At 35.4% G+C, this 15,204-nt stretch overlaps 3 protein-coding genes across 7 annotated transcripts; 2 read left to right on the forward strand and 1 right to left on the reverse strand.

Annotated features, from left to right (window-relative positions):
- The first annotated feature begins 447 nt into the window (after positions 1–447).
- Positions 448–1,953, forward strand: LOC106666696 (trypsin V-B-like). 4 transcript variants are annotated; one of them, XM_014394054.2, is made up of 5 exons: positions 448–618; positions 733–932; positions 990–1,130; positions 1,296–1,498; positions 1,562–1,953. In XM_014394054.2, the coding sequence occupies exons 2-5, from the start codon at positions 816–818 to the stop codon at positions 1,893–1,895; spliced, it is 795 nt and encodes a 264-aa protein (XP_014249540.1). In that variant the 5' UTR covers positions 448–618; positions 733–815; the 3' UTR covers positions 1,896–1,953. The 4 variants fall into 4 exon arrangements, with proteins under 4 accessions (XP_014249540.1, XP_014249538.1, XP_014249542.1 ...); XM_014394052.2 differs by lacking the exon at positions 448–618 and having other exon boundaries at positions 633–932; XM_014394053.2 differs by lacking the exon at positions 448–618 and having other exon boundaries at positions 635–932; positions 990–1,112.
- A 440-nt stretch (positions 1,954–2,393) lies between these two features.
- LOC106666828 (COP9 signalosome complex subunit 8) lies at positions 2,394–6,747 on the reverse strand. Of its 2 annotated transcripts, XM_014394305.2 has the most exons (5): positions 6,374–6,747; positions 6,233–6,303; positions 3,196–3,377; positions 2,869–3,139; positions 2,394–2,535 (listed from the first exon to the last, which is right to left on the reverse strand). In XM_014394305.2, exons 1-4 carry the CDS (start codon positions 6,431–6,433, stop codon positions 2,895–2,897), a joined length of 558 nt encoding a protein of 185 aa, XP_014249791.1. In that variant the 5' UTR covers positions 6,434–6,747; the 3' UTR covers positions 2,394–2,535; positions 2,869–2,894. The 2 variants fall into 2 exon arrangements, with proteins under 2 accessions (XP_014249791.1, XP_024083345.1); XM_024227577.1 differs by lacking the exon at positions 2,394–2,535 and having other exon boundaries at positions 2,626–3,139.
- A 1,556-nt stretch (positions 6,748–8,303) lies between these two features.
- LOC106666807 (retinoblastoma-like protein 2) lies at positions 8,304–14,782 on the forward strand. Its single transcript, XM_014394269.2, has 2 exons — positions 8,304–8,608; positions 12,102–14,782. Exons 1-2 carry the CDS (start codon positions 8,561–8,563, stop codon positions 14,769–14,771), a joined length of 2,718 nt encoding a protein of 905 aa, XP_014249755.1. The 5' UTR covers positions 8,304–8,560; the 3' UTR covers positions 14,772–14,782.
- Positions 14,783–15,204: the final 422 nt, after the last annotated feature.

The following is a 15,204-nucleotide window of genomic DNA, read 5'->3' on the forward strand; positions in this document are numbered from 1 at the left end:
GCCCCAAGTTCAGGAAAAAGACCTAATATGGTACATACCAAAGATGAGGCCCAGAATGTAGTGGTAAAGGGGCTCCATACACCCTAGCAATGCCACTTTGGCTGGTTCGATCTTCCAAGCTGATATCTATTCAATCCAACTCTGTGCAATTAAGTAAATAAAAATAAAATAAAACATATCCAGATTTACCAATTTTCAAAGAGTCAGGCAGCTATAAATGCATTAAGTGATTTTTTTTTTTTTTTTTTGTGCTAAATCACAGCAGAGCCACAATTCCTTTTTTTGCTGTTTCTGAATTTTAAATTAAAACCCTTTTTTATAATTGTACATAAAAGTTATTTCTGTTCCTTTGCTACTATTCTTTGGATGGGGAAAGATCCACCAACAATTAAGTGTTAATTTTTTTTTTTCAATAGCACAATATGGTGCATCATAGCCATAAATACATCAAAAATTACTAGTTTTGTTAAATTTTAAAAACATCAATTTCTCTTGTCAGGTACATTAATTGGTGATATTACAAGTACATGGTGGATTAATTTTACATTAATTTTCTAAAACTAGCCAGTGAACTGATGTTTTTCACCTTCACATTGAACAAAGTAGAATAGTTATCAAGTAAGCATTTAACAATATTTTGATTAACACGTTAACAGATTGACATATGTTGGGAGATAATGTTAATGAAATTGTTATACGCATTGTTTATAACTGGTGTTGGTTTCCAATTAGGTACTTTAAACTATCGTTTTGATACAGCAGCTCATAACCTTCAGCCCCGGATCGCCGACGGTGAAAATGCTCAAATTGAAGAAATGCCGTATGTTGTCAAGCTGATAAGTTCAACAGGCATTTGTAGTGGTGCTATTATCAGCGAATCTTGGATTCTGACAGCAGCTCATTGCATATCACCTATCGGTACTGATGTTAAGGTCAGTTGTTATATTATCTATGCCCATAGTAAAAAAAACTTACCTGTCTTGTTATAGATTTTTGCTGGTAGTGACAAAAAATATGATAACTTAACACAAAAGCGATATGCTCTAAGCATACATAAACATGACTATTATGAAAAAGGAAAAATATCTCAGTACGATCTGGCATTGATTGAGGTATATAAGTACATAAAGGCATGTTAAAGATGTATAATTTTAAATTCAGTATATCTATAGTATTGTTATAGTCAAATCTTAGTAAAAAACTTATGTATAAGACTTTTAATTTTGTATTATGAACTAACATGCAACCAAATGATTTATCACCATGATTAACTTTAACAATTATGTATTTTCCAGGTTACTCCTTTTAAATTGAATGAAAGAATCGGCATAGTGAAGTTGTCAGATGACATGTGGCCACAAGGTGACACTAAGTACAACAGGTCATGTTTAGCAGCAGGATGGGGGGTACCGGAAGTCGGCCAGAAACTCGTGGCGCAATTACAAAAGCTTAGAGTCACCGCTAGTCACGGTGACAGAGGTTGCAAATGCTGGCCATCGTAAGTCGATCGTCAATTTTTTTTCAAATTGGCCAAAGTATGCTAACATAAACTGAATTCTAGTTTTCAGAATAAAAGGTTGATATGCCTGCACGAAAAGTCAGGCAGTGGGATCTGCCTGGGCGATTCGGGAAGTGCCCTAGTATGCGACGACAAAGCCGTAGGCATAGCTCACATCGTTTACCTTGTCGATTCTTGTGATCCATTAGCCTTTAAAAAAATTGAATTTAAATGCACAACGACCGCTGGTGTTTATACATATATATGTCCTCACTTGAACTGGATACGCCGTTATGTCCCAAGTGTTCCTATGACACCGGCTAGTTGCAGAGGAAGTAAATACTCACATAAAGAACTAATAAGTTTTGTGCTATTAAAAGTGTTATTATTAATTTGAAACTAGCTAAATTCTAGGTTTATAATTTGATTTTAAAATATTTGAAATAGTTATTCAGAAATCGTGAGATGCGGTCTGGTGTGATGTAGGTTTCAGAAAAACATTTTGTTTATCGTGCCAACGTTTCGATCTTTATTGAGATTATCTTCAGGGCCTGGGATTTACAAACATTGTTTACATTTAACATTCCACATTTAGGATGTGGAAAAAAGTGAATTTATACAATGTAAAATATATTTTTTTTTTTACATTCAATCAAAGTATTTCTACTACTACTACTATTTCTGAAACCTACATCACACCAGACCGCATCTCATGATTTCTGAATAATTATCGATTAACGGTCACTAATCACCACACATTTGAAATTGTGTGCGCATTCAGTGGTCACTGGTTGTTACAGGATTTTATGTGCATGATATGCTACAAGATCTATATTTTTGATATATATCTATATATTTGATCTTGAATTTAAAAAAATAAAAAAAACGCACAAAATAATTTCTAAAAATAATATATTTTATTTCTATTTAATTTGTTAAATCGTGATTGCTTTAATGAATGTCAAGATTCTAGTCTGTTTTTGTTGATGGGGATGGTGAATCAGTAGTTCGGTCGTTTCCATAAATTTTCATTTGGTCTGTAACAAGCATTTTGGCACAAATCACGATTCAAGAAATGACAAACCCAGCAATGAAGATGGCGAGAAGATGAAACATCTGACAGGCCATTTGATATGATGAGGATAGTCCGTTCTGTTTAATTCAATTTTTACATAGGCTTACACAACCTCCTCACTTAAATCAGTATTTTAACATACTGGACACATGAACAATGAACAGATACACATGAAAATGTATTTAAAAAACTACACATATTTCATATCAAATCAATGTTAGATGTAAGGGATTGACATTACCAAGATATATTAATTAAATTAAGCGGAAATAAACATATAATCACAAAAACTTACATAAACTTTTTGGTTTTAAAATCAACTCAATTTTCCAAAAATGAGACAAAGTTTGTTAATTTATGCAATTGTTGTTCTGTCGATGTAATGTTTACGGGGATGCTGGTCTGTTGAACCGGGAAAATGATATTGTCCTCAATGTTCCAACCATTCTTTTTAGCCAGTTCGATGGCTTCTTGAGTCGTCATGCCGAGAAGAAGAGACAACATTTCAAGATTAAGAGAGGAATACGCTTTGCACACCAACCCGATGCATTTTTCTCTAACTTTGTCTGCAAAAACAAAACCAATTCAGCACGTTTTAATTAACACAAGAGCCAATGCTCACCTTTCAAGCCGACCATAATCGGTTTGACATTATCCGTCCATGACGTACTACTAAGGGCTGTGTACACTGCAGGGAGTTCCCTCTGCCACATCGCCTTACCCACATTCCAAATGTGGCCCAATTCGGTATTCTGTGATTTTATATTTTGTGGTATCCTTTTCCATAAAAATTTGGCATTGCATCTAAAGGTATGAACAAATTAATATTGAGAAAAACAGAAAAACCAATATTGCTGTTATATGTAACATGTCTGGCATTTCAGAAAGCATTTACTACTGCGATTTCATCATTTAAGGTTTATTTTTGAGTCTAAAGGAAGATGAATCTGTTGTTCGATCATTTCTGGTCAATCTTTTCTGTCTATACTTACTATTTTTAATCAAATTCAACAAATCCACTACTGAGTAAGGTGAAATTCTTCAATACTAAATTTAGGCAAGCAAGCAGTTTAGCGGATCCATTCTGTGGTAGCAGCAGTCTTTATGTGGTGTAGATATATAAAAATTAGAGTTGCCAAAAAGTTTGGAAAGCATGAAGAAGTGAATTGCTCATAAACACAAGGTTATCAAGCAACATGGCAGCCCAAATGTCTATGAACTTGAAAGGCTCAAGAAGCACTATGGAAAATTAATCATAGTTAACCACCCAATAACAATAGTGCATGAAGGATTGGCAACCGCAATGGACCGTGAGTACAAAAGGAAGACACATCTATCCTAGTGCCAAAATACAGAGTAAAAACCACTTTATAGATGTAGACCATCCACACATCGTACTTTATAGGTGGTCATGGAGGTTTCACAGCAAAACTGCATAGTTTTAACTTCAATCCAAGCCCAAGTGCAGAGAACAAGAAAGCTCTGCTCTATGCATATGGCTAATAATACCGTTTTATTCAGTTTATAATAATAGAGCTTTCATATAACAAATGATTGTGGAAGATAGCAGAAAGTATTTGCACATAAGATAAATTTAGAGCAATAAAAAAGAAGGTTCTTACAATAACAAAATATAAAAATTGGCCGATAAAGAACTACAATGAAGGCCTTACACACTATCCAACATCCTGACTGGAATCCTCCAAAAGGAGCACACTGGGCGCCACTAATGATCTCTGTTCATCAGTAGTATACGCAGGGTGGTAAGAGAACAAAAAACACCAGACTGAAGATACTGAAATGCCAGAGCCTAAATTTGTACCAGCTGAAACCTTGATGTGCCATTCCTGAATTTATCGTTTCCCCGGAGGCTAATCGAATGAACTAGTTATAAAAATTAATATTTGTTGAAGATTATTAGTAGTTCTAGTGTGCTCCAAAAGTTACCGATATGACGTGCCGAACAGTTTTCTTTATTTATCCTCTTCAAAAGATCATAATAAGTGTAAAATGCCAAAACTCGGCTGACAAACAAAAAAATAAATAAACAAAAAAATTTTAAAAAAGCTATGAACAAGAATAAGACCTGAAGGTCAAGATGGTCAGAAAGGACTACTAAAATTATGAGATTTTTCTTGAGGCCTGCAGAAAATGAATCCATAGTTGGTCAATCTTTTCTATCTAGCAATTTTGGAGTTTTAACCAAATTGAACAAAACCACCACAAATGAACGTAAAATGTTTAAACATACCTGCTGTTAGACCAAAAAGAAGCAAGATGCACACCAGGATGATTAGGAATGAACAAACTACAATGACAATTGTAAAAAAAAATTTACATTTGAAAGAAGATGAAACTGTATTTTGGTCATTCTTTTCACTGTTTTGGTTGTTTCGGTGTGCCAATTTCAACATCTAGTGACCGATCTACAGCAAAACTGTGAGATTTATCCTGAGCTCAGTTGGAAGGAGAGATTATAATTAATTTTATAGCCTACCAAATGCATTTATGTGTTTGCCATCTTGTGTTTCATCACAGTAATCATCAAACTGGAAAAACTTAGCATTAACGATGGTAAATGCCTTGACATATCTAACAAAACAATTGAATAGGCAGTCCAGGATGATCAGAAATGGCCAAACTACTATGACCAAATTATGAGATGTTTGAGCTCAACAAGACAATGAGAATATAATTGATGTTTTAGCCTATCAAACACGTGTTTCATAGGCTGAATGTCAATAAAGCCTTTAGTTCCAGATAATTTTGGTGTGAACCCTTGCTTCTTGTCAGTCAGATGACTTTTAGCATTTTGCCATTTTTAGTGCTGAGCTTGTTGTCTTCCCTCACCCTGCTTATAACTCATACTATTCAACAAGACAAGGATGATCCAATAATACAAATTCACATGTTCACACCTCATAGAATTCTATCACAAATAAATGAAATCACTAGTTAGATGTGGTCAAAAGTATTGAACTCAAGAAGTTCCATATGACCTACCGAAGGTTAAGGTTAAAAGGGGATGGCCTCTTTACGGCCTTACGCGACCAATATTGGTATATTGTGCAATCTACAGTATTATGTAGAGCTGTTCAACTCTATGAAACAATCGACCAAAACAGGGAGGTAGGCAGACTAGGATGATCGAAAAACTTAAGATCGTTAAGATCACGAGGTCATCGATGTGTCAGTTGGCTGTGTGGAGTATCGGGAAGTGTGGAAGAAGGAAATTGGCTTACTAAGGGATTGAGATGACCTGTGAGCGAGGAGTGGCATTTGTTGTATCTTCATTTGATGGAGTGAGAATTATAAGGGATGGTGAGATCATGGTGAAGGGTACGACTGGACACATAGAAAGGAGCATTTGTAATGGAGGATTTTGGACTAGAATTTCACCATTGCGTTCTCCCCACAACAAACATCAAATTGCACCAGTCTAACTATGAAGATGGTGAAATGCTGTAACCAAAACAGTTAAGGCAAGCAGACCAGGATGACCAGAAAACCCTAATTACTGCGATAATTAATCACACAGTGGTTCTTTTGTATGAACAGTTATCTGACATGACTGCATCATCAACAAAAAGAGTTAGAAAAACAAACATCATAATAACAAGGCAAGTATGATAAGTTACATGACTATACTTTACACTTACAAATCAAATTGGTATAAATAAATAGCAAGTAGTTGTCCGTAAAGTTGAGGTGTTGATACTCCTCCCTGTGCCTGAAAAAACAAACTTAAGAAATCTATACAACTGGAAAACAGCAGTAAATATTAAGCAGTACTCCCTTACTTGCAACTCTTGTTTTTCCAACTCTTCAGCCAACTGGTCTATGTTTTCTAATGAGATCATTTTCCGAGTTTAGGGTCTTTCGAATAAAACCATAATAATCCCTAGTGTAAATTTGCGCCTGTTGAGTTTAAACACGAAAGTCTAGGATATCCTAGCATTCCAACAAAACAAGATCTTAGCGAGAAGGTTTACAATGTGTGATGGTGGAAACCTACGCGCTACCTATGAGCTATGGTATGCGCCGCTTATACGATTTTCACCATTTTCATCAATTCTCAGTTATTGACTCCAAGAATTTTTATTTGTTTATTTATTTCACCAGAGACCCGTTTAATCGAAAGCTAATTCGCTATTTGAAACCTTTAAAAATTTTAACGAATGAACCAAACGTCATAGAAAAGGAAGTAGCATGACTGCTGATGAGTCATGAGTCGCTAGTTTATCTTGAAGTTGTAATTTAGCGGTTTCTTCCGATTTTGGTCTGCCATACGTTTTAGAATATTTAAAGATGCCTTTTGCTGTCTTGCCTCACCTTTTTATCCCAGACCGACTAGCACAGATATGAAGAAACGAAACCGTCAGATAAAGCCGACAATGAAAGCCCATATCTGGTATCAGATGACTCCAAAACTGAATATGGTTCAGGGTGCTGGTATTTACGAAAATAAACAGAAGACTAGAATTCGTGGCTACCGTACCACGGAGATTAACAGTATTTTTAACAGAAGAATAACCATCTACTTATTGAGGACAATTTCTTCGTAAAGTCCGTAGGCGTTTAGATTGCATTAGAGCCCTCAGACATCGGGAAAAATAAAATTACGATAAATTGGCCAAGGAAAGTTTGATGAGGAGACTTATCTGCCCTGAACCCTTCTATGGCGTACCAAACGCTGGACCCATCAGACAATGGATTTAAAATAACCGCTTCCTACAAGGAAATGTAGCCTAGGACAAAGGCATGCGAAAAGTCATCAGAGGAGACGCAGAAACTAAATCTATGATTTAATGAGACAAGTTAATAGTTAGACTGCTGATTTACTTTATATATTGTTACATTTTTATTGTATATTTCTGTATTTAAATATATTTGTAAATTGGATTAATTATGTAAATTATGTATATCTACAATTATGCATAAAATCGAATGTTCGTATGTTTGTTAATCGTAAAAACGTAAACTACTGAATTCATTTCCATGAGACTTTCATACTTTGTTTTTATTAGTGCCGGGCGGGTTTACATACTATAAAATGGACATATAACAAATAATGAGCGTCATTATTTAAAAAAAAAAGAGAAATAACACTTTTTATTATTAACCCCGGGTTATAAAGCTAGTCTGTGTATACAAAAAGACTCAGAACGACTAGCCCAGATAGGAAGAGACGACAGACAATACCAGCAATAAAAGCCAGACCATATCAATTATCAGATGACTCCAAAACGAAGTTTCGATCAGGGTATTTACGGCCCTCCATAAATACCGTTATCATTTTTAAAAGATTTTTTTAAATATAAACATTTTACCAACGGTTTTATTTAAATAAATCCGATGGAAAGGCGTTTCTCTGGTTGGCTGGGGACGCGAACGCCCTTTTCGCGGTCGTCCGTCTTTCTTCGGTCAATTTCATCGTGCACTACGTCCTACATCTTTCCTACATCTACAATCTACACTGTCATTGACTAGTTTTGATCAATTTAGACTTAAGATAAATGTGGTTAATTATGCACGGGAAAAATTTAAAATTTCGTGGAAAAGTAAAAACTATTTCTAGCGCCTAGTTCTCCTTGGTTGCTTTGACTATAGTTAGGTAAATTAATTACTCTAACAAAACAACTAATTCTAATTATGTTGAGAGAAGATTTTTCGGAGGGAAAGGCGTTGCGGACGTGGCGCTCCATGTGGAACCCTTTCCCCGTCCCGTGGCCAATTCGTCCGCCCGCCCTCACTCGTTCTTCGCTGACCAGCCCTGATAAAAGCATAACCATTCTGTGACGGTTGATCGTGGAAAGCCCGCGCTCCCGAAGTCCGGACTAGTTTTCCTTTGTAGGCCTGAGTTCCTAGTCCTTTCCATTTTCTGGTAGATGGAAGAAGCATAGCCAAGGAGAGAGGAACTGCCCAGAGAGGACGAGACAGTCGGAACAGAAGAGACCTGCCAAGGATCCAGTGGAAGTAGTGTTAAAATGGGCCTCTCCGAAGAGACGGAAAGGAAGCTGCAGAAAAACCACCAGGTACGCCGACCCTCTCACTTTCATCTCAACATTTTGTCCTTTTTTCCGGTCTGGGCTCACGGTCCGTTTTTTAGTTCATTTCCCACCCGGAAAACGTATTCGGAAAAGTCCCGCCTTTTCCCAGGACGTCCGTTAATATTGGCCTGGCGTTTCCCGGGTCGCATTTCTCCATCAGGATCAAGTCGATTCTCTCATTTTCGTAATTTGTCAAGCGCTTTTATGCAAATAAATCCGATGGAAAGGCGTTTCTGGTTGACTGGTGACGCGAACGCCCTTTTCCCGGGCGTCTGCCTTTCTTCGGTCAATTTCAACGTTCCTTTATCTTCTGCCCAAAGTTATTGACCAAGTTTGATCAATTTAGACTTAATGCACTATTTTTAGAACCAAATAAAACCACATAGAATCGATTGATTTTCGCAACCCTAAGCATTGGGGAACTACGAGCAAGTTATATTTTCCACTTATTAACATAAATTTACCATCCCAAAACCGGAATAAAGAATTTTAATTAACATGAACATACGAAACATAATTGTAATGTATTTTTAACCCTGAAGGTAACACCTTTCATTTTTTGAGTTCACTCTAGGTCGAGGCCTAAATCACTTTGTAATTTATTGAAAACAACATGGTCTCACTGAACTACTGTAACCAAAAGATTTGTTCATCAATCATACTAAACTGAAGAATTGAAAACACCCAACACCACAGTTTACTATGAAAGATCAGACTAGACCAAAAATCTTTTATTTTTCACCATTGTTCACTCTCAACTGAGGCCTAAACAATAATTTTTTTTAAATTTGTCTAATTTAATTAAAATAAAAAGCCTTGTTCTACTATTGGAGCCTTTTGAAGATTTTCTCATCATTCGTACGAAACTAAAGAATTGGTCATCACCCAACACCACAATTTAGTATGAACGACCAAACAAGACCAAAAACCAATTTTTTTTGCTATTGTTCAGTTTCGACTAAGGCCTAAACAGTAATTTATTGAAATGTAACTAATTTAATTAAACTAACATGATCTTATTGCATTGCCGGAACCTTCTGAAGATTTGCTCTTCATTCATACTAAACTGAAGATTGGGACCTCACCCAACACCACCGTTTAGTATGAGATCAGACGAGCAAATCTTTTATTTTTTCACCACTGTTCACTCTCAATTGAGGCCTAAACAATATTTTGATCAGATTTGACTAATTTAATGAAATTAACGTAGTTTAATTTAACTGCTGGAACCTAAAGATTTGCTCACCATTCATACTAATCTGAAGAATTGGGAAATGGTCAGTCAAGATCAAACACCTTTCATTTTTCACCATTTTTCACTCTCGACAGGCCTAAAAGTCATTTTTTTTAAATTTGACTAATTTAATTAAAATAAAAAGCCTTGTCTGTTGCACTATTGGAGCCTTCTGAAGGTTTTCTCATCATTCGAACTAAACTGAAGAATAGGGACTGCACCCTAAATACCACAGTTTAGTATGAATGGCATGACAAGACAAAAACCTGTTTTTAAGCTATTGTTCCTCTCGACTGAGGCCTAAACAGTAATTTATTGAAATTAACAAATTTAATTAAACTGACATGATCTTATTGCACTACTGGAACCTGCTGAATTTTGCTCATCATTCATACTAAACTAAAGAACTGGTACATCACCCAACACCACAATTTAGTATGAACGACCAAACAAGACCAAAAACTTTTTTTTTGCTATTGTTCAGTCTTGAGTAAGGCCTAAACAGTAATTTATTGAAATGTAACTTCTTTTTTTGCACTGCTGGAACTGATTTGCACTGCACTGCAGAAGTTTTGCTCTCATTCATACTAAACTGAAGAATTGGTACATCACCCACTCAATTTAGTATGAAGGACCGGACAATACCAAAAAACATTTTTTGCTATTGTTCAGTCTCGAATGAGGCCTAAACAGTTGAATTGAAGATTGAAATTTGACTATTTAATGAAAATAAATATTCTAGTTTCTTGCACTATTATTGGAACCTTCTGAAGATTTTCTCATCATTCGTACTTAACTGTGAACATTTGGAACCTCACCCTAACACCACAGTTTAGTATGAATGGTCAGACAACAACAAACACTTTTCATTTTTCTTCTTGCTCACTCTCGACTGAGGCCTAAACAATAATCGTGGATGGTTAGGGATGGTTTATTGTTGAAATAATTTATTGGAATTTGACTAATTTATTGAAAATTTTATTGCCCTGCTCAAACTTTCTGATGATGGTTTTACTCATTTGTATTTCAATCAATCGGCTTTTGTGGCACAACAGGCTCAATAACCAATCTGCATAAGAAATCTGAACAAAATTATCTTTTTTTTAAATAATTTTGTACTGACAGATTTAGGATTTTGTGGCCTGTGAACCTAGTTTCACTCCAATGATAATTTCAGTTAAAGATCATTCATACTAATCAGTGGTGTCCAAATTTTCCACATTTTAATATGAATTATTAAAAACGACCAAACAGAAAAAAATTTGTCAGAATTATTTTTGAGCCTCGAGAAATGTAGTTTGATTAGGACTTGGGACTTAATAGCACAAGGTTTCAATAAGACCATGTTTGTTTTATGAAATCCATATTCTTTGCTTTCTTGAGAGAGACTCTTAGTGAGGGTAAGATCTCCTTTAAACAATATAAAGACTGAGGAGGGGCTGAGTGCTGGTTGAAAAATTAAAAACAAAAAATTAAAACTGGTGGAAAAGCTCAAGAAAGAAAAGAATGTTTATGCAAAAGAAGAGAAAACACCATAATAAATTTATGTTGAGTAAAATTGCGATTTAAAAAAAATTGTTTAGGCACTGCCCAGAGTGAACAATGAGGGGGAAAACAGTGTATTTGTTGTTACTGCCAGAGTTAAAAGAGATAGGTTTGTTCTTCATGATCCAGATTTTGCGTGGTAAACATTTAATTTTGAATCAATTTCTGAGTGAGAATGGGCGTACTCAGAAGATAAGAAGTGATCATAAGAAGTGTTCATCATCTCACAGATTTCAAGAAGAAAACTGATCAAATTTTGTATAATTTGGTCATCTCTGATCATTTTAATCTGCTTATTCTTATTGCTTTGGCCTACGAGAAATTTTGGTTTTATGGCTCCACCAAACTACAGGCTTAACACCCAACTGATCTCAAGATGAAAACTGACAAAATTTTGAACAAATCTAATCATTCATTCAAAAATCAAATCAGTCAAACACATTTGAAACAACTCCACTTGGGAAAATGTGTTTCAGTTTTTCAGCATTTTTAGTTGCTAGGGCAAGGAATAGACAAAATGGGAATGTTTGAACAAACCATAGTAAAAATTATATTAATTAATTTAGAAAAAATAAAGTTTTAGAAATGATGAATAAAATAATGTTAAGTAATCAAGTCCAAAGAAACTAACAAAAACATAGTAAATTTATGATAGATTGTAAATGTTTATACAAATTGTTGAGAATTGTTACTTTTCAGGACCTCTGCAAATCGCTGAATCTGGACAAAGGCACATCAAATGAGACTTGGAAGACATTTAAAAAAGTCTACGACACAATTGTTTTAGATGGCAATCCTTTACACTGGCTTGGATGCGCTTTGTACATTTCCTGCAAGACGTCAACGACACCGAGCGTGAGTAAAAGCCATGTCGTCATCCAGGGGAATCAAGTGAGCCTGGATCGGCTCGTACGTGCTATTGATCTTAATTTACAAGAGTTCTTTATTAAAATTCGAAAATGGGTGTCAGTTCAAGATCTACAGCCTGAATTAAGGGAAAACATAATAAAATTAGAACAAGTCTTCAATGTGTCTGTGATTCTCTTTAAAAAGTTCCAACCAATATTCTATGACATGTTCCAAACAGTATCGAGCGAACAATCAAAGAATCACAAGTCAAAGAAATTGCGTCAGCCGCTTCCGAGCATCAACAGGGTGTTTGAATTCACCTGGGGCCTTTTTCTTAGCGTAAAGGCCAATTTTCCAAACATCGTAAACGATCTTGTAAACCTGTACCCACTTTTGCTTTGTTGCTGTGATTTTATCTACGCGAATGCCGTTTTGTCTGGACGAAAGGACATAATCAAGGAAGGCTTTCAAATCCAGTACAAATCAAAGTACAATGACATCTCAGAGGTCCCTTGCATAATTGACAGGCTTTGTGAACTTCATGATGGCATTCCGATTGATGTGAAATCTGTTAAAGAGTATTGCTGGCGTAAGCAAGTGAAGGCTTTCTTTGATAAGTCTATACTGAAAGGGAATGCAGATTTGCTATCAGGTGTTTTGGACATCAACAATTTTGACCAGAACTTCAAGTCTATTAACAAGAATTACGAAGAGTTTGTTCTGAGTTCTTCGAGCTTTGATGAGAGAGTCTTCACAGGATACCAAACAAATGGCAAACTAGTGACAGATTCAGTTTTAAATTCAAATGAAAAGGATCCTAAGCGAAAGTCTTCCGATAAATCTAATAATGTAATAATGCCTTTTAAAAAGAACTTTACCTTTGATGGGGAGGTGCCTTCAGTGATATCTGTGAAGCCAGGTCCTACTCTCAAAAATATTCTTTCTTGTCGGCCTCTGGGACCTGGAGAGTACCTCAAACAGCTGAAATGTACAACAAAGATGGAAGAAGTTGTTGTCAGCCTGTCTTTAAAACTAGTAAAAAGTCTTACCAGGCTGAACTCAGATGAAGAACTAAAGTCTAATATAAAAGAAAATGAATATATTGTCAGTTTAGTGAATAAAATGTTTTACAAACTTTTGGACTCAATTTTGGCTGAGGAAATAAAAAAGCCGGACTACGACGCTGAACGTTTATTGAATCAAGAAATAGTGATAAACACCCTTTTTGCCTGTGCTTTTGAAATAATATCTTACACGATGGAATTGAAGAAAAATTTTCCTTGGATTTTAGAAGTTTTAAATGTAAATGCGTTTCACTTTTATAGAATTATTGAAGTCGTCGTTAGGAACGAAGACTCTTTGAAGAGAGACGTCATCAGACATCTCAAAGTGATTGAGGAGACAATTTTAGAAAGTATGGCTTGGAAAAAGGATTCCCCACTTTGGACAGCCCTTATTGAGTCGACACAGCCCATTCCGACGTCCGAAGATGTGATTGTATCGTCGGCAAATGAAGAAGGCAGAGAAAATGATGACAACCTGGAACTCAAAATCGATGTTCTCGCCGGAAAATCAATTAATTTGGTACATTCTCCTGGTGCACCTTTGGCCGATAAATTTCTTTCACCGAATCGGAACAAGAGACAAATCGGTGAAACAGTTCACGAATGGGAACCGGCAAATAAAGTACTAAAGATGGCTAATGAACAAAATGTGCATAATGTGGAGAAGAGAGGGGTGAAGCCAAAGAGGACTGGATCAATTGCGCTTTTCTTCCGAAAATTTTATTATTTGGCTTCTGTAAGACTGAAGGATATGTGCAATCAATTAAGGCTAGTCGATTCGGATTTGAGAATGAAAATATGGACTTGCTTTGAAAAGACAATAGTTCAAAATGTGAGTCTTATGTTAGATCGTCATTTGGATCAAATGTTAATGTGCTCAATATATGTTATATGCAAAATAGTCTCTCGGGAAATTTCTTTTATGGACATGATGAAATGTTACCGTAACCAACCCCAAGCCAAATCTCATGTCTACCGGAATGTGTTGATCAGACCTAACAAAACTTTAGAAGAGCTCAAAACAAACAATAATGCGGACGAACAGGAAGAAAAAGGTGATATAATAAAATTCTATAATGAGATATATATCCAAAAGGTCAAGGAATTGACTAAGAAATTTAGAAACCAGGGTGAGAATGACAGATTAGTTTTATCTCCAATTCCCACCAGGAAATGCACACCTGTCAATTGTCCGAAGAGAGTGTCTGAATCACTTCCGATCTATCTCAGCGGGCATAAAAGGTACTTGTCTCCAAATTCTAATCCTCTCAATTATTATTTCGCCAAAAGCCCTGCTAAAGATCTTAAAGCTATCAACATGATGGTGAGCCATGAAATGATACCGAAATTGGGCAGACAACTGTTAAACGACAATGCGCCAAATGTACCGGCTGGGTCATTGGCCACTCGGAGGGTGAGAGATGTGTTCGCCGAAAGAATGAATATAATAAATTAATTTTAATTTTACATATTATTCATATTTTGATTTCAGTTTTAATGCTTTCCCAGATATTTTATTTTGTTGTATGGCATTAGTTTATGTTAATAAAATTAAAGTTTATTTATTTACTACTAAAAAACACTAAATAAATAAATTGATATATCAATATATATNAACCTTTCCTTTCTGAAAACATACGCTTCTTCATTATAAAACAGACTATTCCGTGTTTTATGAACGTGAGTTAATTGATTAATTTTTATTACTATTATTTTTATAATTTTAGAGTGTGCATTTATTTTTTATTATTTTGTAAAAGGCAGAGTTTTTATTCCTACTATAATGAACTAAGTGCAAGAAGAAAGAAAGAATTATTCAGAAATTTATGTCAGCACCTTGTTTGTTAGTTGTGTGTTTGCAGTTGAAATTAAATATTTATCTCAAATTG

The sequence above is a fragment of the Cimex lectularius genome, unplaced genomic scaffold, assembly GCF_000648675.2.
Source record: "Cimex lectularius strain Harlan isolate CLEC.00 unplaced genomic scaffold, Clec_2.1 scaffold223, whole genome shotgun sequence".
NCBI lineage: Eukaryota > Metazoa > Arthropoda > Insecta > Hemiptera > Cimicidae > Cimex > Cimex lectularius.